Source organism: Kogia breviceps, chromosome 1 (genome assembly GCF_026419965.1).
Source record: "Kogia breviceps isolate mKogBre1 chromosome 1, mKogBre1 haplotype 1, whole genome shotgun sequence".
NCBI classification, from domain to species: domain Eukaryota; kingdom Metazoa; phylum Chordata; class Mammalia; order Artiodactyla; family Physeteridae; genus Kogia; species Kogia breviceps.
In genome coordinates, this window is record NC_081310.1 from 73,602,722 (window position 1) to 73,630,650 (window position 27,929).

Sequence of the window (27,929 nt, forward strand, 5' to 3'; positions counted from 1 at the left end):
TAATCATTTTTCAGTTGCTTTGTTTGCAAATATTTTCTCCCATTCTGAGGGTTGTCTTTTCGTCTTGTTTATGGTTTCCTTTGCTGTGCAAAAACTTTTAAGTTTCCTTAGGTCCCAATTGTTTATTTTTAATTTTATTTCCATTACACAAGGAGGTGGGTCAAAAAGGATCTTGCTGTAATTTATGTCAGAGTGTTCTGCCTATGTTTTCCTCTAAGAGTTTTATAGTGTCTGGCCTGACATTTAGGTTTTTAATCCATTTTGGGTTTATTTTTGTGTATGGTGTTAGGGAGTGTTTCAATTTCATTCTTTTACATGTAGCTGTCCAGTTTTCCCAGCACCACTTATTGAAGAGGCTGTCTTTTCTCCATTGTATATTCATGCCTCTTTTATCAAAGATAAGGTGACCATATGTGAATGGGTTTATCTCTGGGCTTTCTATCCTGTCCATTGATCTATATTTCTGTTTTAGTGCCAGTACCATACTGTCTTGACATACTGTAGCTTTGTAGTATAGTCTGAAGTCAGGAAGCTTGATTCCTCCACCTCCGTTTTAATTTCTCAAGATTGCTTTGGCTATTCGAGGTCTTTTGTGTTTCCATACAGATTGTGAAATTTTTTGTTCTAGTTCTGTGAAAAATGCCATTGGTAGTTTGCTGAGATTGCACTGAATTGGTAGATTGCTTGGGGTAGTATAGTCATTTTGACAACGTTGATTCTTCCAATCCAAGAACATGGTATATCTCTCCATCTGTTGGTATCATCTTTAATTTCTTTCATCAGTGTCTTATAATTTTCTGCATACAGGTGTTTTGTCTCCTTAAGTAGGTTTATTCCTAGGTATTTTATTCTTTTTGTTGCAATGGTAAATGGGAGTGTTTCCTTAATTTCTCTTTCAGATTTTTCATCATTAGTATATAGGAATGCAAGAGATTTCTGTGCATTAATTTTGTATCCTGCTACTTTACCAAATTCATTGATTAGCTCTAGTAGTTTTCTGGTAGCATCTTTAGGATGCTCTATGTATAGTATCATGTCATCTCCAAACAGTGACAATTTTACTTCTTCATTTCCAATTTGGAGTCTTTTTATTTCTTTTTCTTCTGAATTTCTGTGGCTAAAACTTCCAGAAGTATGTTGAATAATAGTGGTGAGAGTGGGCAATGTTGTCTTTTTCCTGATCTTAATGGAAGTCATTTCAATTTTTCAACATTGAGAAAAATGTTGGCTGTGGGTTTGTCATGTATGGCCTTTATTATATTGAGGTAAGTTCCCTCAATGCTTAATTTCTGGAGAGTTTTTATCATAAATGGATGTTGAATTTTATCAAAAGTTTTTTCTGTATCTATTGAGATGATCATATGGGTTTTCTCCTTCAATTTGTTAATATGGTTTATCACATTGATTGTATTGCATATATTGATTTGCACATATTCTTCAATATATTGCATTCCTGGGATAAACCCCACTTGATCATGGTGTGTGATCCTTTTAATGTCCTGTTGGATTCTGTTTGCTAGTATTTTGTTGAGGATTTTTGCATGTATGTTCACCAGTGATATCGGCTGTAGTTTTCTTTAATTGTGACATCTCTGTCTGGTTTTGGTATCAGGGTGATGGTGGCCTCGTATAATGAGTTTGGGAGGGTTCCTTCCTCTACTACATTTTGGAAGTGTTTGAGAAGGGGGAGGGTTCCTCTGCTACATTTTGGAAGTGTTTGAGAAGGATAGGTGTTAGCTCTTCTCAAAATGTTTGATAGCATTCACCTGTGAAGCCATCTGGTCCTGGGCCTTTGTTTGTTGGAATATTTTCTTTTTTTGTTAAAACATCTTTATTGGAGTATAATTGCTTTACAATGGTGTGTTAGTTTCTGCTTTATAACAAAGTGAATCAGTTATACATATACATATGTTCCAATATCTCTTCCCACTTGTGTCTCCCTCCCTCCCATCCTCCCTATTCCACCCCTCTAGGTGGCCACAAAGCACTGAGCTGATCTCCCTGTGCTATGCGGCTGCTTCCCACTAGCTATCTATTTTATGTTTGGAAGTGTATATATGTCCATGCCACTCTCTCACTTTGTCCCAACTTACCCTTCCCCCTCCCCATATCCTCAAGTCCATTCTCTAGTAGGTCTGTGTCTTTATTCCCAACTGGCTCCTAGGTTCTTCATGACCATTATTTTTATTATTATTTTTTAGATTCCATATATATGTGTTAGCATATGGTATTTGTTTTTTTCTTTCTGACACACTTCACTCTGTATGACAGACTCTAGGTCCATCCACCTCACTACAAATAACTCAATTTTGTTTCTTTTTATGGCTGAGTAATATTCCATTTTATATATGTGCCACAAATCACAGTTTCAATTTCAGCACTTGTGATTGTTCCGTATATGTTTTCTATATCTTCCGGGTTCAGTCTCGGAAGCCTGTGCTTTTCTAAAAATTTGTCCATTTATTCCAGGTTGTCCATTTTATTGGCATATAGTTGCTTGTAGTAATCTCTCATGATCCTTTGTATTTTTGCAGTGTCAGTTGTTACTTCTCCTTTTTCATTTCTATTTCTGTTGATCTGAGTCTTCTCCCTTATTTTCTTGACGAGTCTGGCTAATTTATCAATTTGTTTATCTACTCAAAGAACCAGCTTTTAGTTTTATTGATCTTTGCTATCATTTCCTTCATTTCTTTTTCATTTACTTCTGATCTGATCTTTATGATTTATTTTCTTCTGCTAACTTTGGGGTTTTTCTGTTCTTCTTTCTCTAATTGCTTTAGGTGTAAGATTATGTTGTTCAGTTGAGATGTTTCATGTTTCTTGCAGTAGGATTGTATTGCTATAAACTTCCCTCTTAAAACAGCTTTTGCTGCATCTCATAGGTTTTGGGTCATCATGTTTTCAGTGTCCTTTGTTTCTAAGTAATTTTGATTTCATCTCTGATTTCTTCAGTGATCTCCTGATTATTTTGTTTAGCCTCCATGTGTTTGTATTTTTTACAGTTTTTTTCCTGTCATTATTATCAAGTCTCATAGCATTGTTGTCAGAAAAGATACTTGATACGAATTCAATTTCCCTAAATTCACCAAGGCTTGATTTGTGACCCAAGATATGATCTATCCTGGAGAATGGGCCATGAGCTCTTGAGAAGAAAGTGTATTCTGTTGTTTTTGGATACAATGTTCTATAAATATCAATTAAGTCCATCTTGTTCAAAGTGTCATTTAAAGCTTGTGTTTCCTTATTTTCATTTTGGATGATCTGTCCATTGGTGAAAGTGGGTGTTAAAGTCTCCTACTATGATTGTGCTACGGTCGAATTCTCCTTTTATGGATGTTAGCATTTGCATCATGTACTGAAGTGCTCATATGTTGGGTGCATAAATATTTACAATTGTAATATCTTCTTCTTGGATCGATCCCTTGATCATTAAGTAGTATCCTTCTTTGTCTCTTGTAATAGTCTTTATTTTAAAGTCTATTTTGTCTGATATGAGAATTGCTACTCCACCTTTCTTTTGACTTCCATTTGCATGGAATATCTTTTTCCATCCCCTCACTTTCAGTCTGTATGTTTCCTCAGGTCTGAAGGGGTCTCTTGTAGACAGCATATATACGGGTCTTGTTTTTGTATGCATTGAGCCAGTCTGTGTCTTTTGGTTGGAGCATTTAATCCATTTACATTTAAGGTAATTATCAATATGTATGTTCCTATTACCATTTTCTTAATTGTTTTGGGTTTGTTTTTGTAAGTGTTCTCTTCTCTTGTGTTTCCTGCCTAGAGAAGTTCCTTTAGCATTTGTTGTAAAGCTGGTTTGGTCGAGCTGAATTCCCTTACCTTTTGCTTGTCTGTAAAGGTTTTAATTTCTCCATCGAATCTGAATGAGATCCTCGCTGGGTAGAGTAACCTTGGTTGTAGGCTTTCCCTTTTATCACTTTAAATATGTCCTGCCACTCCCTTCTGGCTTGCAGAATTTCTGCTGAAAGATCAGCTGTTAACCTTATACAGGGATTCCCCTGTATGTTATTTGTTGCTTTTCCCTTGCTGCTTTTAACATTTTTTCTTTATATTTAATTTTGATAGTTTGATTAACATTTGTCTTGGTGTGTTTCTCCTTGGACTTATCCTGTATGGGACTCTCTGCACTTCCTGGACATGATTGACTATTTCACTTCCCATATTAGGGAAGTTTTCAACTAATCTGTTCAGATATTTTCTCAGTCTCTTTCTTTTCCTCTTCTTCTTCTGTGACCCCTACAATTCGAATATTGGTGCATTTAATGTTGTCTCAGAGGTGTCTAAGACTGTCCTCCATTCTTTTCATTCTTTTTTCTTTATTCTGCCCTGTGGTAGTTATTTCCACTATTTCATCTTCTAGGTCACTTATCCATTCTTCTGTCTCAGTTATTCTGCTATTGATTCCTTCTAGAGGATTTTTAATTTCATTTACTCTGTTGTTAATCATTGTTTGTTTGCTCTTTAGTTCATCTAAGTCCTTGTTAAACATTTTCTGTATTTTCTCCATTCTATTTCCAAGATTTTGGATCATCTTTACTATCATGACTGAATTCTTTTTCAGGTAGGATGCCTATGTTCTCTTCATTTGTTTGGTCTGGTGGGTTTTTACCTTGCTCCTTCATGTGTTGCATATTTCTCTGTCTTCTCACTTTGCTTAACTTACTGTGTTTGGGGGTCTCCTTTTTGCAGGCTGCAGGTTCTTAGTTCCTGTTGTTATTGGTGTCTGCCCCCAGTGTTTAAGGTTCGTTCAGTGGGTTGTTTGGGCTTCCTGGTGGAAGGGACTGGTGCCTGTGTTCTGCTGGTTGTGTCTGGATCTTGTCTTTCTGGTGGGCAGTACCACATCCAGTGTTGTGTTTTGTGGTGTCTGTGAACTTATTATGACTTTAAGCAGCCTCTCTGATAATGGGTGGTGCTGTGTTCCTGTCTTGCTAGTTTTTTGGCATGGGGTGTCCAGCACTGGAGCTTGCTGGTCATTGTAGCTGTGTCTTAGCATTGAGATGGAGATCTCTGTGAGAGTTCTCACTGATTGATATTACAAGGGGCCAGGAGGTCTCTGGTGGTCCAATATCCTGTCCAGAGAGCTCTGGCCTGTCTGGTGTCAGGCCTGAGCTTTCCCACCTCAGAGGCTCAGACCTGACACCCAGTTGGAGCAGTAAGATCCTGTCAGCCACACAGCTCTATGAAGAATGCTGCAACATGATGATGGTGTGAATGGAAGTCTCTATTTGTATTCTATATGTCTTATGTCTTTGGTTTCCCCTCTATTCATCCATTATTGCTTTCTTTTGTTTTAAATAGATATTTTGAAGTGTGCCATTTCGACTCCCTTGTTTCTTTTATATATATTTTTGAGTTGTTTTCTTAATTTTTCTTGGGCATTACAAACAACATCTCAATGTATAATTATCTAGATTAAATTTATACTAAGAATTTCAATAATATACAAAATCTTTGCTCCATATAGCTCTATTCCTCTTCCCTTCATGTTATTATTGTCAAAAATTTCATCTTTATACATTATAAGCAGATAAATACACTTTTATAATTATTGCTTTATGCAGTTGCCTTTTAAATCCAAATTTAAAAAGTCACAAAAATACATGTATACTGTCTTTTATATTTACCTATGTAGTTATCTTTACCATTGCTCTTTATTTATTTGTGTGTACTTGAGTTACTGTGTAATGTTCTTTCATTTCAGCCTGAAGGATTCCCTTTAGATTTTCTTATAGGGGATGTCTAAGAGCAATGAATTCTCTCAGTTTTTGTTTTTCTGGAACTATCTTGATTTTTTCATTTTAGAAGGATAATTTTACTGAATGAGTTTTTGTTGAAGATCATTTTCTTTAAGCATTTTGAATATGTCATCTCACTGCCTTCTAGACTCCATAGTTTCTGATGAGAAATCAGCTATTAATCTTATTGGAGATCCCTCATATTTGATGAGTCTTTTCTCATTGCTTTCAAGATTCTCTCTTTGTCTTGGACAGTTTGATTATGATGTGTTTAGGTGTGGATCTCTCTGAGTTTATCCTACTTGACGTTTGTCGAGATTCTTGCATGTATAGACAGTTTTTATCAAATTTGGGAAGTTTTAAGCCATTATTTCTTCAAATAATATTTGTGCCCTTCTCTCTTTTCCTTCTCAGACTCTCATTATGCATGTGTTAGTATGCCTTATGGTGTCCCACAGGTCTCTGAGGCTCTGTTCATTTTTCTTCATATTTTTTCCTCTTTCTTCCTCAGATTGGTTAATCTCAACTGACTTATTTTCAAGTTTGCTGATTATTTCCTCTGGCAGCTAAAATTTGATGTTGAGCCTCATTAGTAAATTTTTCATTACATTTATTATGCTTTCCAACTCCAGAATTTCTATGTGGTTCTTTTTTAAAAAAAAATAATTTCTGGGGCTTCCCTGGTGGCGCAGTGGTTGAGAATCCGCCTGCCGATGCAGGAGACACGGGTTCGTGCCCTGGTCCGGGAAGATCCCACATGCCATGGAGCAACTAAGCCCGTGAGCCATGGCCGCTAGGCCTGCGCGTCCGGAGCCTGTGCTCTGCAACGGGAGACGCCACAACAGTGAGAGGCCCGCATACCGCAAAAAAAAAAAAAAAAAAAAAATAATAATAATAATAATAATTTCTATGTATTAATATTCTATACTTGGCAAAAAACCATTCTCATATTTTGTTTTAGTTCTTTACACAAGGTTTCTCTCAGTTTTTTAAGCATAACAGCTGACTTAAATTTCTGTGCCTATTTAAGTGCAAAGTCTGGGTTTCCTCAGGGGTAGTTTCTATTGATTGCTTCCTCCTTCTCCATCCCTGTTTATGGGTCATAATTTCCCTTTTCCCCCCATGTCTCATAATTTTTTGTTGAAAACTGGACATTTCAAGTAGTATAATGTACAACTCTGGAAATTAGATCCTTTCCCCAGGGCTTGTTATTGTTGCTTTGTTGTTGTTGCTGTTTATTCAGTGATTTCCCTGAACTATTTTTTTAAAGTTTATATTTATTGTCATGAGTGGGCCTAACATGTTTGTTTGGTTGCTTAGAGGTCTGCTCATAACTGGGCAGATATTTTCTTAAGTACTTTACATTAATAGGTCTTTCAGCTTCTGCTGAGGGCTCCGTTTGCATACTGACGTATTTTTTCAATGCTCTAGCAGGAAGTCTGTAATTCCACCTTAGCTTCACTCCCTGCTTGTGCAGAGACTCTTGATCAGCAAGAGTGAAAGATCAGGGCTTTCTGAGTTCTGTTATGGGCATGCACACAGCCCTGCACTTGAATATGGCTTTCCAGATTCCAGGGAATACGTCAGAGCTTTTCAAAGCTCTCTGTGGACCTCTCGTTCCCCTTCTTTTCCTTTTAGCTCTTTTGTTCAGCCTCTTGTTTGTTATTGCCACTTCGACAGCTATAATGTTAAATAATTACCTCTGTTTGGGGAAAAGGCTGTTTTTAGGGAGTGAGCTCAGAGTCGGATCAAATAAAGACAACCCCTGTGAGTGGGTGTTTCCAGGGAAGGGCCAGACAGCTCAAACACTGACAATATTTTGTGGAGCTCTAAATCTCTTCTTTTCCTTTCAGTGGCTGCTGGCTTGCTGGCTTTCACTGCTATTTTGCATTTGAAAGTGTTGATTTTCAAGGCTACCATGGAGCTGGGGGAGGGGAGGGGAATATGGCAAGAGAAATCACCACAATTCTTGCTGTTCTTCTCAAGATTCAGTCTTTTTTTTTTTTTTGTCTTTAAATAAACAATCCTCAGAATATTGTAACCGTTTGATTAATTTCTAGCCTTCTGAAAAAGTTGATTTTGACAATACTTCCAGGTTTCTAGTTGTTTTTAGGGAGAGTAGATTTTCAGAAGTCCTTACTCCACCCTTCTGGAAGTTTCTCTTATTGACTCTTCACCATTCCCCAGGCCCAGAGAACTCCACTGGACCTTGATGAGTTCTGAGGCTTCTCTGTGGTTTCAGGCACATTTTAGAGTAGGCACTCGTGGCTGGTTAAATTTTCCATTTTCCCAGCCTCCACAGGTCCTCATCAAAATGGATCCAAACTGTCAGACTGACTCTGTAATTTACTGAAAGCTGCTCTGGACAGAAAAAGATGGCCTATAACTTCCACAGTTAAGACATACCATAGGTGAAGGAACCATATAGAAGAGCCAAAAAGAAAACCTATAAAAAGGAGATGCCCTGCCTTCTAAGAAGCTAATATGGAGAAACAGCTGTGCTGAAGCATAGAGACTCAACATGAAAAATATAGCAATGACTCATATATGTATGTATGTTAGCAAATAAAATTCTCATGGTTTTACATACCTATACTGCTCAGAATTTACTATAAAATTTGCCTCTTTCAACTGATTTCACACACTGAGTAGAGGACAAGGCACCCTCCATTATGATGTTTGTTTGTGGTAGTCCTTTAAAGTCCTTTTCAGTAGTATTCCTAAGAATGCTTCTTACATTTCTCTATCTTACCCCAAAGGAGTCAGGAACAGACTGGTATAGAAGAGTAGCCAAAAGCTTAGTCTAGCACACACACACATACACAGACACACCTTTCCCCAGAAAGACAGTAGGTCTTCTGGTCTAGGGAAACAGGTTTTAGTTCCTAAACCCAGGGACAGAGAAAGATTTCCCATGGGAGACAACAGACCCATTATTTGTCATCTTGTCTTCTTGAAACCCTCCAGCTGGGAGGATGTTCCCACCCCCACTTGTGGCACATTATAATCATGGATGATAACAATTGTTACAGTCAACTCCTTTTTGATATTTTGAATAATCTTTCTAATGCTACCAAGGTACAGTAGTGGCCAATATCAAGCTATACTCTCCCTTTCATACATTGCCTAAAATCTGGCCTCCCTCATCACACTGCCCAATGTTCTCATGCTGGTGAGTGAGGAAATAAATGACAAATGTGCCAAGTCCAACAGAGGACAGGCAGAAGGTATTTTTGAACGCCAGCTTTCAATTCTATAAAACCAGAGAATTACAAAATAGGTGCAGCTAAACTTACTTAGAGGGTTTTTTTCCAGTTGAGAACTAAGATATGTGTGTTTCTCAATAAGGAGCAATCAAGGTTGATCCTTCCTTAGTCTGTGTTTCAGGAGATTGGGTAAACAAGCGGCTATACAATAGTGTCAGGCACTGAAGGTCTCCAAGTTGGATCTCTTTTCTGTTATGTCTCTTCGTTCAGTGGTAACTGTCATTGGTGCTAAAATTCCTTTGCTCCCATAGTTGTAATGATTAGAGTCTGGGGCCACGATAAAAATAAGGCCTCATCACAGAATCTTAGGAGAGTCTCATCATATCTGGTAGGACATGTGATACCGGCATATGGATGCTGCCTAAAATATTGGACATTCTGAATGCTATATAGGAAAAAAAGCACCCTCTTCTCCAACTGCAACATTTCACAGTCATCTCTCACTTTCAGCACCTTCCTTGCCACACAAAGATCTGCACAGGGTAAAGAGGGGGTAGGATAACATTATTGGGAGAGATGGGAGGGATAAACTGGCTTCAACAGCTTTCACAGAAACAAACATTTGTCACTGAGGTCTTTGTCCATCATCTTCTGGCTTCGAGCACTCAGTATCCTATGACCTTAGATGTGACACCCTGGCACTTGTGTTCCTTCTTCAGCAAGTGGAAAGGCAAAGGCAAATCCTTCTAAGACTAAAGGGACTGCAGGCTGAACCCGGGTGATTGTGTTTAATGGGGGAAATGCAAGGAGGCAGAGTAGTTTCTAACAGTGCTCTTCCCCAGCCCTCCAAAGACAAAGCTGTGCTTCAGCTAGGCTAGCTGTCCTTCCATCCTGTGGGGACATGAGGTAGAGTGGGGACAGACTGGAGGTGGGAAGGATGGGAGAGAGAGAATGAATAAGAGGTGGCAGGAGGTGAAGCTGGTCTGGTAGGGACAGGACAGCACTGAATGCTTCTAACACCCATGGTGCCCATCACCTACCACATAAAGGATCCCCAGCAAATACACTCTGGTTTATAAGCTTGATCCCCAAATACCCAAGAATTTAAAGACAAGCAGGACTATGTTTTTCTGGAATGGATTGTAAAAATAAGGTGAATAAATGAAGAGAGACTGAGAAGTGTGTTCTCAGATCCACTGAGACAAGAGAGCAATAGTCGTGCACGTGTCAAGACTGTTCACTGCCCCCCGAGGATTGGGTTTTCTTAGTCAAATTGACACTTACCTTTGGAACCCCTCATCCTTCCCCAGACCCACCTGGTACGTTCCCTGTGGCTTTGCGATGATAGACGTCCCATCCCCAAAGATGGTGCAGCAGCTACTGTCCTCGCAGTTGGTGATGACAGTGGCGTAGTGTGAACTTTCAATCCGCATGCACTTCACCTGCCTGGTGATCCTCTGAGGACCTTCGTCTGTGGGCAAATGCAAGGGAAGCAGGTCTGATAGGACGCACACATGGGGAACATTCCTGCTGGCTCACTCTGACTGTGCTCCTGCCTCCTGGCTACCTGGACTCAAAGTCAAGATCCAGTGCTGAGAACTCATTCCATGGGGCTGGAGTGCAGGCTTCTCTCTATGTCAACGCAGTCATTCTTCCAGAATATCTCTTAATTTAGTGTGCTCTTTTGTTCCCACTATTCTTTTTTTTTTTGCCGTATGCAGGCCTCTCACTGTTGTGGCCTCTCCCGTTGCGGAGCACAGGCTCCGGACGCGCAGGCCTAGCGGCCATGGCTCACGGGCTTAGTTGCTCCGCGGCATGTGGGATCTTCCCGGACCAGGGCACGAACCCGTGTCTCCTGCATCGGCAGGCGGATTCTCAACCACTGCGCCACGAGGGAAGCCCCCACTATTCTTTTTATTTTGAGAAATTGAAAACATCCGGAAAAGCACAAAATATAATTTAACTATTCATGCTCAATAATCAAAATTAACACTTGTTAATATTTTGCCATATTTGCTTCATTTTTAATATGTACATAAGAGAAAAAATACAGATAAAGTTGAAGTTTACTGCTCTCCTTATCTCTCTTATCTCTGGGTTTATTCCTTTTTCTCACAATCCATTTTTATACTTTTATATAAATGTATGCTCAAAAACAACATATAGTATTTTGTGTACTTTAAATTTGCATAAGTTATATATTACTCTATGTATCATTCTACACCTGAATTTTTAACTTAACAATGTTTTGAGACCTTTAGCCATCTTGATATATATGTGTGTGTAAATAGGTGCATCTATGTGTGTACTTCATTCCTTTTAATTGCTATATAGTACTCCTTTGTAAGTATATACCACATTTTCTTTTTCTATTCTGCTGTTGATGGACATTTGTTTTCCCAATATTTTAATATTAAACTTGGTGTTGCAAGTAGCACCCTTATACCTGTTTCCTTGTTCAAATGTATAAGAGTTCTTTCTATATATACCCAGAAGTTGAGTTAGTGTATCATATGATATGCACATATTCAATTTACCAGATATTTAAAAATTGCCCACCCAAGTGGCTCTTCTAATTTTCACTCTAACTAGCAGGGTGGAAAGGTTCCTCTTTTTCCAGTCACTTGCCCATTTGTTGCACTTAATTTGGCAATGAAACATTTAAACAAACACTGGAATTAAAGAAAAGTGTGTCGGAATAATTTTTATTTAAAAATCTTTTTAAAATGTAGCTTAGGAAGGGTGGTAGGCTTTTAGATAATACGAAAGACTCTGGTTCATTAGTAGCTGCTGCTGGCTTTTCTCTTATATCACCTTTCTGATAATGAGAATTGTCAGAAAGAATTGAAGGATGACCTACCTGAGGTCACCTATGTATGCAAATTAGATTCCTTAAGGATCAAAGGAAACAGGTTTGAGATCTAATGTGCAGAACAGTTGAGTCATGATTATTAACTTTTAGTTGCTATCAATCCAGGCTGTAAGTTTTTAGTGGTAAAAATGGAAAAGGCACTATTACTACCCATCAGCCAACTAGAGCTATTATCACTTCCACGTCAGCTGAGGATAAAGATCATAATAAAGGGCCTCATTTGGATTGCATGAGTATTCTTCGGTTGAGGTGAATTCTTCAAAAAAATTATTTTTCTTATGTGTATTTTCAAAAATCAGTGAGGTTTCTACCTATCTTATTGTAAAGACATAGAATGTTGTCATCTACTTGAAAAAGAATTTGAAAAAGAAGAGATATATGGGGCTTCCCTGGTGGCGCAGTGGTTGAGAGTGCGCCTGCCAATGCAGGGGATACGGGTTCGTGCCCCAGTCCGGGAAGATCCCACGTGCCGCGGAGCGGCTGGGCCCGTGAGCCATGGCCGCTGAGCCTGTGCGTCTGGAGCCTGTGCTCCGCAACGGGAGAGGCCACAACAGTGAGAGGCCCGTGTACCACAAAAAAAAAAAAAAAAAAAAAAGAAGAGATATATGTATACGTATAACTGAATCACTCTGCTATATGCCTGAAACTAATATAACATTGTTAATCAACTATACTCTAATATAAAATAAAAATTTTTTAAAAAGAAGAAAACCTTACTTGTCTCTTGATCATCCAGAGAAATAATTTGATCTTCATAAACTTGATAAAAGGTTGTGATTCTGGTACCATCAGCATGATCCACTATCCGAGTACCATCTTTCTTTTCAATGATGATCACTCTATCTTCTCGAGTTGTCATAACCTGAACATACAAAGGCAGAGCACCATCATTTGGTCAGGTGGTTAATCCCAAGTGTGCTTATTTTTACACCGCATTGATTACCATCAAAATCCTGTTTATTTAGAAGTAAAAGTTTTATCTCATCTACTTGATCTAATCTTTATAACAATCCTGGGAGGCAGGCAATGATATCCCCATTTTATGGATGGGAAATTCAGGCTTAGAGAAGTTAAGAAACTTGCTGAAGGTCACTCAGCACGTGCCAGAGCTGATGATGGACTAAGACTGTCTGACTTCAAAACTGGTGCTTCCTCCATGGTCGCACATTTGTGAGTAAAAAGTTAACGTAAGGACTGATCTGACCCAGGTATGTCCAGGAAAATGGTCCCAGGTCCTGCTCCCTTGGAAACTATAGGTTTAAGATAAGCAAGGGACCACTGGTGACTGTAGTAAAGGTTCTGATGTGGTCTGGTCTCCCCTGAGGAAGCAATGCCAGAGATTGGATTTTGTGTGTCGGTGCAGGGGGGCAGCATGGGTGAAAGGGGTGCTAGACCCCTTTGCTCCCTGGGGAGGGAGCAATGGGCAGAGTGGTGAGAGTAAGATTAGGAGTGAGGGACCAAACTGGGAAGATTATTAAGGACACAATCTTTATCCCAAGGCAGGCAAATCAGTAGTGAAGGGCTTTAAGTATGTGGACTAGAGTAAGAAACACAGAAAAAATTCATTTAGTCCTAGCAAGTACTTCAGTCTGAAAGAACACTCAGACCTTTGTATCCTGTAGCTAAATGCTTCACCAGAGAAGCTCTAAACCCCCAGCTCTGTGTGTGTGTGTGTGTGTGTGTGTGTGTGTGTGTGTGTGTGTGTGTGAAGATGTGGCAGGCATGGAGATGCATAGCCCAGATCTTCCTTCAAGACAGGATTTGCTCCCCAGCTGTGTGGAGTGAAGTTGGCAAACAGCCTCCAGATGTCAGCTCTTCCAGCATCTGCCTCAGCTGCAGAGAGATGCTTTGTCTCACATTGCTCCAGGTGAACTGGGCCCAGTGACTGAGTGAGGCAGGGGTACACCGATATGGTTCCTGCTCCCAGACTTGGGACATTGGGACAGATGACACTGGCTTCTGAGCTCCTGCCAGCTAACCAAGGCTTTGTGGAGTCTGCATCATAGCTCAGATTCTCTGTCCAATCCTGCTTTCTCCCCATTCCTTTCACAAATGGTGTCCCTTATAAATATCTTGTACCACAAACTTCATTTCAGTGTTTGCTTCTGGAGACCCCAACTGTCAACAGTGTATTAAAATTATATAATGCATATTTTAAAATCATTGAGTGTTTTCTATACTGTCCTAACTGTAAGGGACACAATTTGCACTGAAGTGTCCAGATGGATATGAGAGTGAGTTTGGTAGCTATATTTTGACTCAAGTGTCCAGTGCTTTTGGGAGTAGGTCATAATTACATTTTTATCTTTTTATAGTAGGCAGAAATCACTGTAAGAGAGAAGTGCACACTGATCATTATTTTAAGTTCTTATCTTTGGCACTCTCAGCCAGTGACAGATATAGATATGTATATCTATCTATCTATATCTATCTATTATCTATCTATCTATCTATCTATCTATCTATCTATCTATCTATCTATCTATCGAATGTGTATAATGAGAAATACTGTGGTAGAATGCTGTGACTGAGAGCATGGACTCTGCAGTTAAGCTGCCTGAGTTCAAATTCTGGTTCCACAGCTGGCTGGGTGATTTAGGCAAGTTGCTTACCTTCTCTGGGCCCTTGTTTCCTTATCTGCAAAATGGAGTCAACACTAGTATTCCTCAGAGATGTTATATGGATTAAATGAGATAATGCTGGTAAAGCATTTAATTGGTCATCAAGTTAGCAATGATAAATACTAGCTCTTTAACTCGTTTATTTATTTTGGCTGTGCCACATAGCTTGTGGGATCTTGGTTTCTCAACCAGGGATCAAACTTGGGCCCTTGGCAGTGAAAGTTCAGAGTCCTAACCACTGGACTGCCAGGGAACTCCTTATCTAGTTTAGATATTCACAAATTATTATTTAGAATTATTCCAACATTTTATAACACCACATAACATTGACATTTTCTGATCACCATAGGGTAAGATAATCATTATTTTTAGTGGTGGCAAGAACACAATAGAAAGAATATTTACTGAACACCTGATGGTGCTAAATCTGGTATTAATCTTCCCAACTATTTTAGGTAATGACTATTATTTCCATTTTAGGAGTAAAGAAACCTAGATTAGAAACATCCAAAGTCATATACCTAGTAAGAAGTGTGACTTGGGGTTCAAACCCATGACTGCCTCATAGCAAGGTCAGTGGCATTCCTCTAAAATGTGATACTTCATGTCTGATATCATGAAAACACACACATCCATTCTCAATTTTGTTTCATATGATCATTGCCCCTTATTTGAATAATGGTTAAGCATATGAGACCTAGAATACAACCTGGGGGTCCACATTCTAAATCTACCACCTGCTGTGTCATCTTGGAAAAATTATTTAGCCTGTCAGTAGCATAGTTGTCCCATATGTAAAATGGAAACAACAATAGTTTGTTGTGAGAATTAAACAAGTTAGGAGGTGGAAAACACTAAGAACAGGGCCTGGCACACAGTGAGTGCTCAATAAATATTATTACTATTGTTGTGATTGTAATTTGACTGTTGGGTGTCTGTGTTTGAATCCAGGCTCCTGGATCTTGGTTTGTGCTTCCATAATGGTGCTAGGTATCAGTAAAGGAAATTGAGTGTGATTAACTAAGAAATATTAATCAAATTTGCATATTAAGCCAAATAATCTGTATCAGGGCTGAATTAAAGTGAGTCATTTGCAGTCACCAAAGAAAACCTCTCCTGAGATGATATGTATCTTGAGTCTCACAACAAAGAACTAGCAAACAATGTAAGAGATTAAGAAACTATTTCAGAAGTAGGCTGAAGAAGAAAGGAAAACGCATTTGGTTAGATAAAGGAATTTATCTCAATAGAAAGCAGACATTTTGCTTTCCACTATCAGCATGTGGTTGTAAACAAGTGCTAGAAGTCCAGAAACCAGAAATAAGGCATGCAGGAAATTCTTTGTCTTGTTAGATTTAGAGGGTGCTGCAAAGCTCCACATAAGATATTAGAGGAATAGCTGAGGAATGGAAAGAGCCCAGTTTTTAGTCCCAATGACTGGTTCTAAACCTGGCTCCAGCACTTCCTGGTCACATTACTTAACTTGCTGAGGCCCAGCTTCCTCATCTGTATAATATACACTGGTGTGAGGCCTGAATGAGAGAATGTATGCAAAACCCCTAACAGAAAGCCTACAGAAAATGTTATTGTGCATCTCAGGGGTTTCAATTTCACATCCACTTGACAGATAAACAAAACCGTTATTTACTATACCACTCATTTGTCACTTTTTCTTAAGTTATAAATAAAATCTTTTTAATAGTTGCTTTGTGGTGGTGTTGAATTTTTGAGTTGTTTAATGTGGGCATCTCATTAAATATACCATAAATTATTTGAAGTCAAGGATCATGAACAAATTTTTATAATTCATGTCAGGTACACACAAAAAGTAGGAATAAATCAGAGCCCCTCACTTCTAGAAGATAAGACATATAAACAAATACATTAAACATAAAGAAATATAGGATATCATTAATCATATGTCTTAAAAGTGGAATAGAAAATTCATGATTTGTCTCTCACTTCAAGAATTAGTATTTCATGATACACTGTGCTAGTCAAATGAATGACACAATATTTTTAGATTTGGAAAGATGGATCCATCCATTCATCCATACATCCACCACTTAACAAATAATTATTGAAAATTTATTATTTGACAGGTATTCCTCCATGTGTTGTTTCAGAACCCTAACGATTTAGAAAAATTTGTAATATATAATAGTTTGCCATACCGTTCCATTGACAGGATCTGTGGCTTTAAAGGATAAAAATGGGGCCAAGTCTGCTATTCTTTCTAATCCTTTGGTGCCAATCCGATTTCCTTGAGGTGTAGTTGTAAACCAGGTGTCTAAGTGAACCTCCACAGGAGTTACTGTTCGAATTGTTTCTGGGAGAGGTTCATGGCTTTCATTTTTATGTGCCATTGATGACTGATTTTTCTGACTTTTTCCTGTGGAAGTTCAAGTAAAATCAAATACAACAAATCAACTATACTCCAACAAAAGTTTAAAAATTTTTAAAAAAATTAAAAAAAATCAAATGCAACAATATAACTATAATATCACTTATATAGAATTATTCATTAAGTTTTAATACAGTGTAGGTTACCTCAGCCACATAGAAATTCTATGTGGTATTCATCAATTATATTATTTCTCAAGAAGCAAAAATTTCAGGTTATGAATATCTTAATCTTGGCACTTGACACTTGAACCTTGGCTGGATTCCCATCACCTGCCACAAACATACATGTGCATACACAGCTCACTCTCCATGGCACAATACCCATTCTTGTCAATTTATGTACACTTTTAGGTCTTGCTTACATCTCCCTAGATTCCAGATTTGGGGTCCTGTACCCCGGTTTTCAAAGCGTCCATTTTCTCCTGTGTATCTCTGAAATTTTCAGATTCCTTTTTTTGACTTATTATATTCTAGTATAATAGAGTATAATTTTAACTCTTCATTCCTCTGATTTTGTCATTTTTTTCAGTCACAGGAAACATCTTTCTTCAGCCCTGGATCTGGAGAACATTACCAATCAAGCATATCCTTGGCCTCTCATATGGAGAGGATTTGTACAGTTTAATGACTACATTGATAATCATCTGATACACATCCCCCTCTCAACCCCTCCCCACCCCCATTCAATTAGAACAGGAAGATAGAACTGAAAAAACCCTCATGGAACCCTGTTAATATTATCTCAATCCCTCTGTCAAGGTAGATTTACTCCATTTGTATAAATAATAACAAGTAAACTGTAGGCAAAATTTGCCAGTGTTGCCAAGCCTCAATGATGAAGTAAACTCAGACTAAGAAAAAAATTGCAAAAAATATAGTAAAGGATTGTTGCCTCCAGGAAGATCCTTTAGATTCAGACCATGAAATGTGCACTGGGGCATGGATCTTGATGTAAGATGCAGACTCAACTAATTGGGGGAACCAAAGAAGACAGATATATTTAGCTAAGCCTTTCCATTGCCCTAAGATTTAATTTGGACCTATTTGTATTTCCAGAGCATTAAAAGAGAACTGAAAGATAGACCTGTAGAAATTATTTAGAATGAAGCTCAGAGAGCCAATGTGACAGAAGTAATGAAAGAGAGGTAAAAGCTCTCTAATACACATTTAATTGGAATTCTAGAAGAAGAAGAGAAAGAAATGGATGATAAACAATATTTGAAAAGATAATATTGAGAAAGTTCCACAAGGAATGAAAGATACTAATTTACAGATTCAAGAAGCCCACTTGGATAAATAAAAAGAAATCCACACCTAGTTAAATCATATTGATATTATAATAAAAAAGAAAATATTTTAAAGGCAGTTAGATTGTCTAACAACAATTAGACTGACAGCCAACTTTTCAACAGCAATAGTGGAAGCAAGAAAAATATGAAGAATTATTTTCCACATACTGAGAGAAAATACCTGTCAATCTGGAATTCTACACCCAGTGAAATTATTTTTCAAGAATGAGGACAACATAAAGACATTTTCAGAAAATATCTGTTATGCCATAAATAGCTTAAAACTTCCAGTTAAAACACAAAAATGTCTAATTTTAAAAATATACACCTATATGCTGCTCACAAGACACACTTTTAAACATAAATCATAGAAAGTAAAATAAAGTGTGGGAAAAGTTATACTGGAAAAGTATGAAATAATAGCTGATGAAGCTATAATAATATAAGCAAAATCAACATTAGAGTAAAAAAGAAACCTAGAATAAAAAGTCATTGTGTACTGATAAAAAGTTAAATTCCCCATGAAGATAAAACAATTCTAAATGTGTAAGTATCTAAAATCATATCCTCAAAATATATAAAGGCAAATCTGAGAACTATAAAAAAGACAACTATTTCAGAAAAAAGAAATATGGATTAAACTATAAGCAGTGAAGAGGCTATTCTACCCTTTCAGGAAATTTAAACATACTTCTGCTGAATAAGTTGACATTGTACATTAAAAAGTCCATAAGGATATAGAATAAGAAATGTCAAAGTTTGAATGTGAGGCAAATATGGCCTACTGTCTGTTTTGGTACAGTCTGTGAATAATTCTTTGTACATTTCTACATAATTAAAAAATCAAAAGAATATTTTTTTATATATGAAAATTATATTAAATTCAAATTTTAGTGAACATATAAAAGTTTTATTGGAACACAACACAGCATGCTCATTTGATTATGTATTTTCTAAGGCTACTTTTACACTACAATAGCAGAGTTAGTAGTTGTGATGGAGACCATATGGCTCCAAGTGTCTAAAACATTTACTATCTTGCCCTTTACAGAGAAGTTTCCTGAACCTGGATATAAACTGGACAACACAACTAACAGATTTGATCTAACAGATATAAAGAGAACTCTGTAACCTGCTGTATAAATATATATATATTAATTAATTAATTAAATTTAATTTAAAAAAGAGAACTCTGTACTCAATAGCTGCAGGATATATGCAGTTTTCAACTTTTCAAACACAGACAGAATTTTAAAAAAAACTTGACCATATCCATTCCTCTGTCAATGGACATTTAGGTTTCTTCCATGTCCTGGCTATTGTGAACAGTGCTGCAATGAACATTGGGTACATGTACCTTTTCGAATTATGGTTTTCTCCAGATATATGCCCAGGAGTGGGATTGCTACTTCATATGATAGTTCTATTTTTAGTTTGTTTGTTTTTTTTTTTTTTTGCAGTATGTGGGTCTCTCACTGTTGTGGCCTCCCCCATTGCGGAGCACAGGCTCCGGACACGCAGGCTCAGCGGCCATGGCCCACGGGCCCAGCCACTCTGCAGCATGTGGGATCCTCCCGGACTGGGGCACAAAACCGTGTCCTCTGCATCAGCAGGCTGACTCTCAACAACTGCGCCACCAGGGAAGCCCCTATTTTTAGTTTTTTAAGGAAACTCCATACTGTTCTCCGTAGTGATTTTACCAATTTACATTCCCACTGACAATGTACGAGGGTTCCCTTTTCTCCACACCTTCTCCAGCATGTATTGTTTGTAGACTTTTTGATGATAGCCATTCTGACCGATGTGAAGATGTCATATATGTATACTATGGAATAGTACTTAGCCATAAAAAAGAATGAAATAATGCCATTTGCAGCAACATGGATAGACCTAGAGATTATCATACTAAGTGAAGTAAGTCAAAGACAAATATCATATGATATGACATATGAAAAGATGCTCAACATTCCTAATCATCAGAGAAATGCAAATCAACGACAATGATATACTACCTCACACCTCTCAGAATGGCTATCATCAAAAAGAACACAAATAACAAATGTTGGAGAGGATGTGGAGAAAAAGGAACACTTGTACACTGTTGGTGGGAATGTAAATTGGTGCAGTCACTGTGGAAAATGTTATGGAGGTTTCTCAAAAAACTAAAAATAGAACTACCAAATGACCCAGTATATCATTTCATTAAATTTTGAGTTATCAAAAAAAGAATTCACTTTGCCTCCATACAATGTTACTGGGTACTGTGGTGAGATATGTGAATCTGAGAGGAAAAGACTAAGTCTTAGTCTCACAGATCATTAAAGGCATACGAGAAATTGAGAAAAATTTGTAAAGCCTGAGAGACAGTGTAATTTAGGGGTTAGTTGCCCAGACTCAAATCCAAGCTTTACCACTTACTAGTTGAGAGACTTCAAGGAAGTTAGTTAACCTCTTTGTGTCTCAATTTTCTCATCTGTAAATTGATATTATTAAGATACACACCTCACAGAGTTGTTGTGAGTATTCACTGACTTAATATTTTGAAGTATCCAGAATTGTGCCTGGTACACAAGCACACATCTCCTATACATTAAGATCTCTTAAAATTAAAGTGATGAACATCCCAACAGCAAACCAAGGAAAGATGTGAATAGAAAATTAACAAAAAGTTAAAAAAAGCAACAAACATCTTTAAATGTTTAATCTCATCAGTAATCAATGAAATGCAAATTAATATAATAATAAGATGCATTAATTGTCTATCAAACTGAGTAACATGAAAAGAATGACAATACCCGGCATTGGCAAGGGTATGAGGAAGCAGACACTTTCATACTGTGCTGGAGGTAGGGGTATACATTGCAAATGTCTTGGAGGGGAGCAAGTCTGTAATTTAGATTATGGCAGACATGGTTAATTGCTTACAAAACTCTTCTCCACCTTCCTTTTTCCTTACTAGTAGTGCTCATCTCCTGAGAAAAAAGCCAAAAGTTTCAGATGCTGTTTTCCCAGCCTAGGACCCCAACCAGGTCTAGTCAATGACATATAAGAGGAGACCCACTGGGGGTGGGGGAGACTGGTGTAATCTGGGGCCATTTTCCTCCATGATAAAGAGAGACACTTGAAATCTCTTGTGTTCACCCTCTTTCCTTTCTGTTTTGGAAGTTACGACATGAGGCCCTCGTGCCTGGAGCTGATGTGGCCCTCTTGTGATTTCGGGGAAAAGAGAAGGACAGAGAAGCCTACAGAGAGACTTGATATCACTGATCACTCATCTAACCCTAAAACAATAGTGTAGGCATTAGAGCTAATGTCGTGTCAGAGTACATGATGACACAGGAAAATGTTTGCTATTTATTACATAGAGATAAAAGCAATTCATGAAACAGTGTGTAATGTTGTGATTCCCACTGAAATTTGCATGTATTCAATGAAAAGATAAGTGTAATAATAATAATATTGAACATTGATTAAGCCCTTGGATTTATTAAATCCATTATAAATTGAGAGGCTTTGGTTATTACCTTTCTTTGCGATGACAGTCTCTGATGGTGCTGTTTCTGATTTTTGCTGAGAAACCGTGTCCATCAAGTCCCCGCTGAGAGCGCTTGCTGGCACGTCAGCAGAAAGACCAACAGGCCCTGAACCAGGACTACTGCTCACAGTACCATCTGCAAAGAGAATCTGAAGAAAAAGCAATAAATTTCAGCATTCTCAGAAACGAGGAAGAAACTGGTTAACAATACTGTGTGTCAAACTGAAATAGGTTAAAAATAACTCAGAGAAATGCTGTTTGCTGACATCCAGACTCAGCAGTATAAAGCATGTTATAGAAGGGTAGATTTGGAGCTCAGAGACAACAGATTAATAACCAGCACAATAATATTACTTTGTTTTCCATTTACTTTCTTTTTTTGTTTCTTTTCATTTCCTATCTTTTATCACATTGACTTGTTTTACATTTTCCCATTCTTCACTCTTCCCCTATGTAATTGGGAAATTATTTACCCTATTTCAATTTTTCTAATGACTACATTTAAAACTTTATCACATATTTAAATGTTTAGTTTCTATCAATATCTATCTAGTATGTATAGTATGTATAGCATCTAAGGCAGTGTTTTTTCTTCCAACTGTATTATTCTTTGCCATTTTAAGGCATCATTCATTTTCAAATGAGTTGTTTCTCTTCCTTGTCATAGTACTGTTCCTCACCTTTAGCTTGTTTGTATTTTACTTTGCAGCAGGAAAAAGTAATTTATCTAACATATTCTTTTACCTGTGTGGATCCATCCAACAGGTATTTGACAACAGTGCCTTGACTGGTGATAACTCTTGATGCCTCCTGCTCCAGAGGTGGCATCACTGTTTTACAGAATTCATAGTGCTTCACCTTCTGGGGGTAGCTCTGTCGGACCATGATGTCCCAAGTGGGTTCCTCGTCTATAAAATATTGATCTTAAAAAGAAAAAAGAGCTTACTGAGAACTGTGCAATGCTGTATGGCTGGGATCTTATCTTCCTGCTTAATTGTTTTCATTCTTTTGTCTACATCTGGTTACTAGGGCAGTTTTCATGTCATGACAGATGGCCAGAGTACTGGTTCTTTGCTGCCTTTCTTATAGTCGCATGTAGTAAATAAGGTCAGTTACAAGTACTTAATACATACTTTCTCCATGTATAAGCCAGTGTTTCTAATGATGTCCAGAACATTTCAGGGCAAAATTAGGAAGGGAGAGAGTTATTCTATCTTAGATGTTGCCTTTTCTCCTCATTGGTATTTTTCTCTCACCCTGGATACACAATGTTCCCCTGGGGTCCCCCAGTTTCCTGGAGCCTCAGGTGAAGTCACTCACTCAGGCTTTCCCTTCTTAAATCATTTATCATCTTTCAAAGTTAACACAACCCTCTCATCTCTAACCAAGTCCAGATTTATCTCAGAGTTCTACTCTTAGCTGGCTATCAAGAAGAAAACACCTAATAAATTCCTCCAAAAGAGTATTATTATTGAGAATTTCTGGTACACAGCAGCTACTCAGATTTCGCTAACTGAATAATTTCCTCTTCTCCATTTAAAAAGTGGTTTAATAACATAAAATCCAATGTCTGTCAGTGATGGAGTCCATTAAAAAATCACAGTCTATTCATTTGATGAGATGTTATCTAGATTTTGAAAGAAATACATTTGATAAATGTGTATCACCTTGAATATCCAAAATAGAGATTGAATAAAAAGGCTATTTGCAGAAAAATATTTACAATAAAATATAATTTATGTAAATTTTGCATTATCTACAGCTTAACATTACTTGTTATTATGAAGGCATACATATAGCACATTTGTATAAACCTATTTGCACAAAAATCTAAGTCTTGTTAGTGTTCACTGTAGGAGAAAGAGAAGGAATAGACTGTAGAGGGAAATTTGGGGTTACAGCTGTGTCTGTAATTTAAAAAATATATTAAAATATGACAAAAAGAAATCTTTATTTTGTCTGGCCAGCACATCAGTACTTGTTATATTATGTATTATATTTTTCTGTATTAAAAGTTAAAATAAAATGGCATTGGGGGCTTCCCTGGTGGTGCAGTGGTTGAGAGTCCGCCTGCCGATGCAGGGGACGCGGGTTCGTGCCCCGGTCCGGGAGGATCCCGCGTGCCGCGGAGCGGCTGGGCCCGTGAGCCATGGCCGCTGAGCCTGTGCGTCTGGAGCCTGTGCTCCGCAAGGGGAGAGGCCACAACAGTGAGACGCCCGCGTACCACCAAAAAAAAAAAAAAAAAAAAAAAAAAGGCATTGGTTCAGGAGGAAAAAAAAGTGGTTTATTAACATGAAATGATGGTATTTCAAGGACTATATCAGGCTAGTGGGAAAATATTTTGGAATAAGCACCCTTCATGGTACCCTTCAAGTCACAGAAGTAATAATAAAATAATAAACATTTGTTGAGATATTTCTATATGTGAAATGCTTTGTGTATGTATTTTGTTCAGCCCACCTCAACAACCCTATAAGGTAGACACTTTCATTTTCCAGAGCTTTCCAATGAATAAATGGAGGCTAACTTCTCCAATGTCACATAGCTGGTAAGAGCAGAGCTTAGATTTGAACCAAGTCTCCGTGCTTAACTATTTTCTTATGCTGTAAAAACAACCACTGCTACCATGACCAAAAACAAAAGCAAAAATCTAACATTGGAATAATACTTTCCAAATTAGAAAGTATTTTCTCATTTAATATTTATAGTAACTCTGTTTAGTAGATGATGTTATTTTATAAATGAAGAAATTCAGGTGGGGAGGGGTTATGACTTGTCCAAGGTCACCCTGGCAAGAACTCAAATCTAGGCTCTTTCTTCTTACACCCTGTGACCTTCTCTCCCTTGCCCAAGGATGACTCTATGAAGATAGTGCTACTTTGATACTTATGCTGTAATTATATTCAGACTTGAATTAGGATAATCACAATATATGGAGGGTTTTAAAAAGATTATTTGTTACAGTTATTATTTTTTAAAGGATCCAACAGTATTTAAAAAAATAAATTTACTTTTTAATTTATTTTTGGCTGCATTGTGCCTTTGTTGTTGCACGTGGGCTTTCTCTGGTTGCAGCGAGCAGGGGCTACTCTGTTGCGGTGCGTGGGCTTCTCATTGCGGTGGCCTCTCTTGTTGTGGAGCATGGGCTCTAGAGCTCAGGCTCAGTAGCTATGGCTCATGGGCTAAGTTGGTCCATGGCATGTGGTATCTTCCTTGACCAGGGATTGAACCTGTGTTCTCTGCATTGTCAGGCGGATTCTTAACCACTGCAACACCAGGGAAGTCCCCAGGCAGAGTTATTATTAACCACACTATCTACCCTGACATAAAGATGAAAATATCAGACTAGGAAATGAAACTAATGGAAAAGACCAGTGAAACAAGTATTAAACTGTGGTTTGCTAGCAGAATCAAGAAAACAAGAAAGGAAACAAATATGTCCTTAAACTTAAAAAGAATATCCCTTTCAGTTCCCTCATAGCATCTTTGACTTTGGAAGACTGTCAGTGGCCTTCAGTCTTAGCACACACAGTTGGTCCCATCATGGAAAACCTGGATCACTAGGAATCCATGGAAATAGAAACAAGGGTTCATGGTCTATTTTTAATAATTCAGAAAGCCCAGTGAAAAGAAAAATTGAGATGAAATAGATCGACTACAACATTAAGTTTCTTCTCATTTGGCTGGCAAGTGAATACAACATTGAATTATTTTTCAATAAGCATACTCTTTTTCTTTGATACACTTTTTAAATATGGGGTACATAAGGAAATTATAATAAAGAGTATATTTGGTTGTGAAAATAGGATTCACTGATATAACATTTATCAGATTAAGAAATATGGTCCAAAGACTGTAAGTTACTGAAAGGACCATACAGTTAATTAGAACTCAAGTCCTGGCTCCTTGCTTGCTTTGTTGCCTCTCCTACTTCTACTGAAATAGGGGGTCTTCATTTAAATGATGTTCAAATCAATTACCAATGTGGATGCCCCCCTGCATCAGGTTAATTAAAGGAATCCTGTTGTACTTACTTATTCATCTTAATAGGTAAGGAGCCACATACAGAATCAACAGAAGTAAGAGACTCTATAAAAGTATATACCGATACCTGGGAACGAGACTGGTTTTCTTCATCCATTTTACCTGCACTTATCTTTACCTACTCTGTGCTCATTGTCCTTTGTTTTGATCAGACCAGCAAAGTTCTGTTCCTGTGGCCCTTTGTAAAGGACACAGGGCCAAACAGTAGTTATTAAGAGCATTGGCTTTGCCACCACTGGACCAAGAATGGCATTTTATCTCTGCCACTTAGGAACTGAGTGACCTGGGGTAAGTTACTGAACCTTCTGATGCCTCAATTTCTTTATTTTGTGAAAGGAAATTATTAGGACTTAGCTTATAGTAGTTGTATTTTGTCATGTATGTTAAGTATTTAGATAGTACCTGGCCCACAGTAAGTGCTCAAAAATGGTGGTCATTGTTATTATTAGCCTATTATTCATTATCAACAAGTTTATTTAACTGGTAGGAAAATACACAATTTCAATGGTGATTGAAGTGTTTTCTATATGACCTTTTCCCCCTGCCTCCTCAACCTCCTGGCCAGCACTCACCTGGGGACTCTTGCCCAATGAAGGTCACTTGGAGCCCATTGGGGCAAGACACGTTCAGGTTTTGGAAGGTGGGAACATAAAGAGTCTCTTGTAAAACAGGTTCTGTTTCCACTTCTTCCTGTAAATAGTTCAACATGTGAATAATTTCCTGTCATTTTCTAAATGAGATATTTATTTATTATGACTCAACAAAGACTTGCTGAATGCTTAGACTATGACTTGCCCAGGACTAGTGAGCCCTGAAGTGGAGCCTATAAGGATGCATGAGACTCTACCTTTGTGCAGTTGATATTTTGCCTGTAGAATGGCACACAGACATATGAAACAGCTAAATAACAGTACCAAACGGTTGGCACATCTTTCCTCAGAAAAGGGAGATATCAAAGTTAATGAGACTAATTAGGAAAGGATCATGGAGGAGCTGAAGCTTGAACTAGGCCTTGAAAGATGCCTCAGTTTGGACATGTAGATATAAGGGCTGACCAAGATCCTCATCACCTTCCTTGTGTGATTCTTACAGTTTGGATGCTAGAGACATTACGCTATTAGGATATGTCTTTATTTTTCTATAATGAGCATACACTGCTTTTGTAGTAAGTAAAAATAATAAAAGACAATAAAAAAGATTATTTATAAGTTTTAATGAGGGTTTGGGTGTGTCTACTTAACAAATTATAAATAATTTTATGCTCACTATGCCTGAATCCCTTGTTTGGCTATATGTACTCCAGGATGAAAATTATTCAGTTACTTCCAACCCACCCCTAACGGTAATCCTTTCAGTTTTTCCAGTTGATTTGCTTAGTGGCTTGCCACTAAAATCATTCCAACTGATCCTCCAGTGTTGGATCTTTAATTTATTCTCTCTAGTCCTCTATTGTTGATCATTTAGGTTGTTCTGCCTTTGTTATTAATAGAGAATAAAATCTGGATCATTGGCTGAAAATCAATTAAAAACACAAAGCAAAATTAAGAGGTAAAAGCTTATGAAATTCTGTAAAATGAACAATACTGCTCAAAGACACAAACAAGCCATGAAAAATGTATCACTACACTCAAAACCAGTAATTATCCCCCACCTTTTCATTGTCATCAATTTAAAAAAAATGTTGGGTGGACCTACTGGTTTGCCACCAAATTACTTTCAGCTAAATTAATGAGTTACCTGGTGATCCTCTACTCAGTACTTGAACATTTCTACTTAAGGGTCAAGTGTCCTAGCTTGAGAAAACTCATCTAGTAAAGCTGTGTAAATATGGTGCAGAGGCTAAGTAACATTCAAACCCCATAACTTTCAAAGGGTCAGGCTCTGAAATCCAGGTCCCTGATCACTTTTTAACACTTTTTTTTCTAATAAATTGAGAATTTGTCATTGTACAAACTGTACAACTGTACTAGTAAAACTGAAAGAGTCAAGATTTGATCAGTAGTTTCCTTCTTGTCATTCTTTTAGAACCTCTTTTGATCTATATACCTCTATTAGGAAAATGTTTAGAGTCAAAGAGCTCTCAAGCATGTGTGTGTGTGTGTGTGTGTGTGTGTGTGTGCGCTTGTTTGCATTATGGTGAAGGGTTAGAGGTAGAGGGTGGACTGCTCTTTAACTGGAAGTGGGTTGTCCTTTAGTCTTGCTG

The 27,929-nt window shown here is 37.7% G+C and overlaps 1 protein-coding gene across 1 annotated transcript in view; it reads right to left on the reverse strand.

Annotated features, from left to right (window-relative positions):
* The window catches only part of SPAG17 (sperm associated antigen 17), a 229,029-nt gene that overhangs the window by 54,780 nt on the left and 146,320 nt on the right, over nt 1-27,929 (reverse strand). Inside the window, exons 26-31 of the mRNA XM_067030751.1 lie at nt 26,299-26,416; nt 22,427-22,605; nt 21,672-21,831; nt 16,627-16,844; nt 12,549-12,693; nt 10,276-10,430 (exon numbers count right to left, since the gene is read on the reverse strand). Coding sequence (XP_066886852.1) covers nt 10,276-10,430; nt 12,549-12,693; nt 16,627-16,844; nt 21,672-21,831; nt 22,427-22,605; nt 26,299-26,416 — 975 coding nt within the window. The remainder of the gene's footprint in view (nt 1-10,275; nt 10,431-12,548; nt 12,694-16,626; nt 16,845-21,671; nt 21,832-22,426; nt 22,606-26,298; nt 26,417-27,929) is intronic.